The sequence below is a fragment of the Pinus tabuliformis genome, chromosome 3_2, assembly GCF_031772625.1.
Source record: "Pinus tabuliformis cultivar Carrire ecotype Pingquan chromosome 3_2, CPIR1, whole genome shotgun sequence".
In the NCBI taxonomy this organism is placed as follows: domain Eukaryota; kingdom Viridiplantae; phylum Streptophyta; class Pinopsida; order Pinales; family Pinaceae; genus Pinus; species Pinus tabuliformis.
The window spans coordinates 1,058,640,756-1,058,644,670 of record NC_142302.1 but is presented as its reverse complement, the minus strand read 5'-3'; the positions used below and the strand labels follow the sequence as shown (position 1 = coordinate 1,058,644,670).

The 3,915-nt window shown below is 35.7% G+C and overlaps 1 protein-coding gene across 1 annotated transcript; it reads left to right on the top strand.

Annotated features, from left to right (window-relative positions):
* The first annotated feature begins 1,943 nt into the window (after positions 1 to 1,943).
* Positions 1,944 to 3,365, top strand: LOC149184247 (glucan endo-1,3-beta-glucosidase-like). The gene is made up of 2 exons (XM_089418870.1): positions 1,944 to 2,101; positions 2,222 to 3,365. Exons 1-2 carry the CDS (start codon positions 2,029 to 2,031, stop codon positions 3,181 to 3,183), a joined length of 1,035 nt encoding a protein of 344 aa, XP_089274996.1. The 5' UTR covers positions 1,944 to 2,028; the 3' UTR covers positions 3,184 to 3,365.
* Positions 3,366 to 3,915: the final 550 nt, after the last annotated feature.

Genomic DNA, 3,915 nt, shown 5'->3' with positions numbered 1-3,915 from the left:
AAAATGGTAAACCAAAATTTCGCATAATGTAAGTGATTTCTTTTTATCTTCTACATTTGAATGACATTTTGTTTATTAATTTTTATTTTCAATATTTTTTTATATATCATGATTCTTCTTCAATTTATGTCTTATGATGTTTCCTTTGCAACATCCGGTGCAATTGTTACTTGTTAATTGTCTTAAGTGAGTTTGGTCTTAAGTGGTCATTGTCTTAAATATAAAATAGTCTTAAAATAGTTTTGTCTCAATTTGTTTGTCTTAAATATAAAGTTGTCTTAAAATATTTTTGTTGTTTTGTTTTAAAATATTTTTGTCTCAAATTGTTTTTGTCTTAAATATATAGAGTTTTGTCTCAAAATATTTTTGTCTTAAATTGTTTTGTCTTAAAATATTTTTCTCTCAAATTGTTTTCGTCTTAAATATAAAGTTTGGTCTTAAAATATTTTTGTCTTAACTTGTTTTGTCTTAAAATATTTTTGTCTCAAACTATTTTTGTCTTAAATTTAAAATTTTGTCTTAAAATATTTTTATATTTTTAGCTTATTTTTGTCTTAAACTGTTTTTTTCTTAAATATAAAGTTTTTTCTACAAATATTTTAAAAGAAAAATAACTAAAGAGATATTGATTTTTAAAACAAAATATTTCTTTTTTCTTAAAAAAATGTATCTATAAATACACCTATTATGTTAGTTGTTGATACACCCAGCCGGCAATAGTAAATGTAATTGCTAACCATAATAGTTGCTAACAAGCCTGTAACTATATATTCTCAAAGCGCCAACTGCTCTAGTTGCTGACACTTCCGAGATCGCTTGCTGATGCTATGCTATGTGAAGTCGCTGTTGTATCTAAAAAGAATTCGTTGGAATTCGAAGAGGCCAACAACATTATAATAAATTAAATTACAGGGACAAAAAGAAAAGGGGGAGTTTTGCTTTTGCTTGTGACCCGTTGGTTTTCTGTATATTTGTCTTCGGCTCCTGGCTGCTACATTGTTTTCAAAGAGAGCGACGCGGTGCTGTACAAGTTGAGATGTGTGTCTCGTTATTGTAGGTGGTGTTTGTAGGTAACAACATAGCAATTTCAGGTACTTTGACAACCTCAGTCTCCCTCAGCATTATTGACCGTAACCATACATTTTGAATAAATGAAAAGTATTTGAATCATGTATGTGTTCTTGTGAGAAGTCTTGAATTCCTTTCTATTTTCGTTGTGGGATTTAGTTATTGAGTTAATTAAATTAGTAGGCAAACTCCAATGACCTAGGTCGTTGTGAGCTCTGTAACCGCAATCCAAATTCTGTAAGTGTTGTGAAAGCTATAAAATCCAAAACTGTGTCAAGTATGCTAGTTATGAACTTACTCCTACATTATCACACAATGTCCTAGTCATTCTGTAACATTGAAACTAAACGAATAGCCCACCTTATCCGGTATCTTAAATCCCTACTAGATACCATTCATAACGCTTTCCTCAAAAGCAGAGTACCTCGCTACAATGAAATCTATCAGTTGTGACATTGATATCCAAACAGATTGAGACGAGATCCATCCACCTTTTGAAAATGTGCATTTGTCACTGAACAATGAGTCGGCTGAAAACGACAGAAAGAATACTGTTTACTACGGACCCATAGTTTCTATGTAATTGTTTCAGCCACCACAACGATTTGGGTTCGTTTTATTGGCAGTTCTGCAACTGTTAAGGAGTCACGAGTAACAAACTCGGATTTGAACGCTGAGGAAACCGTTCTAAAGTCTTTGCATTCACAACTGATACGGGTGGAAGTGGCTTTCGTTCTTATACGCCTGTTCGCGTAATGGAAGTTGACATATCATATCGTCCAGATTGAGACGAAAGTGCGAAATCAATAAATCTAATCAATGTCTGGAGGGAGGTATGTAGTGCAAAACGGCACGGCACCTCACCTGGCATAGCAAAGTATAAATCCACGTGAAGACCAATCGAGCTCCATATGAATTTAACATCCTCGCCTAAAATCTGCCATTTTCCAGCGAGCAAAAATGGCTACCTCTGTACGTCAAACGAAGATCGTCCTAGAGTGTATTTTCATCTTCTGTTCTTGGCTTCTCGCAGGTCAATTATCATTATCAGTTTTTTGTTTTGTTTTGTTTTTTTTTTCGGTAATGACTTTGTATTGTTTATTCAAACTTACCATTGAACAAGGGCGTTCTATTAAATTGTTTCTTTGTGCAGGTGGTGACAAAATAGGAGTAAACTACGGCATGATGGGCGATCTGCCACATGCAGACCAGGTTGTAAGATTGATGAAGAAGAACAATATTGGGAAAATGAGGATTTTCGAAGCAAACAGAAATGCACTGAAAGCTTTCGCGAATTCCGGCATCGATGTAATCGTGGGAGTCGAAAATTTCAGATTGCAAGAATTAGCCTCCAGCCAGGACGCAGCCAACAACTGGGTAAGCGATAGCATTGTTCCCTTCTATCCCGCCACCAGGATCAAATACATTGCTGTGGGTAACGAGGTTTTGGCCAACACGAACGACGGATGCTATCTTCTTCCTGCAATGAGAAACATCCAAGCCGCTATTCAGAACAACAATCTGCAGAATAACATCAAGGTCTCCACAGCCCACAACATGAATGTTATAGGGATCGGCTTCCCGCCGTCTAAGGGTGACTTCAGAGACGACTTGAAGGCCACCATGGGATCTATGCTCAAATTCCTTTCAGATCACGGGTCTCCGTTAATGGCCAACGTGTATCCATATTTCAGCTACATCGGCAACAGAGACGCCATTTCTCTGGACTACGCTCTGTTTAGGTCCACATCTACGGTGGTGAAAGACCGAGATCGGAACTACAACAACTTGTTCGATGCCATGGCTGATACTCTTTTGTCGGCTATGCAAGCGTTGGGATATTCCACTGTCCCACTTGTCGTTACTGAAACCGGATGGCCTTCTGCTGGCGAGGATGTCGCCACAGTTGGCAATGCTCAGTCGTATAACAACAATCTCATCAGACATGTATTATCCAATGTAGGAACACCCAAGAAGCCGGGAACGAACCTGGAGACCTATATCTTCGCTCTTTTCAACGAGAACAGGAAGCCTGGGGCTGAAACGGAGCGTCACTTTGGGCTCTTCAACCCTGATCAAAGTCCCTCATACCCTGTCACTTTTCTTCCTTCCTAAGAACGCCATGTCATCCCATAACACCATATTGTGGAAGAAATCGATGTTTGGAAGTGATACTATCCATAAGCAAAATATGATAATAAAAAATAATACATATGCTACCTATATGCCAATACATTAATATATGTATTTCTGTACATACCTTTTGAAATAAATTGCGAATAACTTTCTGGATTAGTGTGAGAATATTTTTGTTGCACGTCTTGTTTTAAATATGTGAATTTGTCTTTTCCATTCATCTTTGTCTTGTAAACTTACTTTACACTAATGATTTTTTATTTTTTTTAAATCAATCAAATTCCATTATCATTCTTTTCAATACTCTCAATTTTTTTTATTTATGAGTTGTACCCAATTTTCATCTCTAATTGCTTTTTCAAATAAATAAAGTTGAAATTTCAACAATGCAAAATTTCAACTCACAACATAAAATTTTAACAATACTTCAAACAAAAAAATTTAATAGAATTTTAACAATGCTTGAAACAAACAAAAATTTAGTAGCACTTGCAACATAGAATATCGTTACCACTGCTCACACAAAAATTTAGTATTCCCTTAATGGTTATTATATTTGCATATCTCTTGAGTGAATTCAAGCATGGAGGTTTTGTTGAAGACGGTGTTGTTAATTTCCCATGTTATTCAACCCAAATTTAACCCAAACTTATAGCCCTCACGTAAGGCGTGGAACTTAGTTCAAATTCTTTGTCAACATATTTTGCCAAC

What these genes read in the sequence shown, in the direction of transcription:
- LOC149184247 (XM_089418870.1), top strand. Translation starts at nt 2,029, where the DNA reads ATGGCTACCTCTGTACGTCAAACGAAGATCGTCCTAGAGTGTATTTTC. An exon ending in CTGTTCTTGGCTTCTCGCAG is followed by an intron (nt 2,102 to 2,221) that starts GTCAATTATCAT and finishes TTCTTTGTGCAG; the next exon opens with GTGGTGACAAAATAGGAGTA.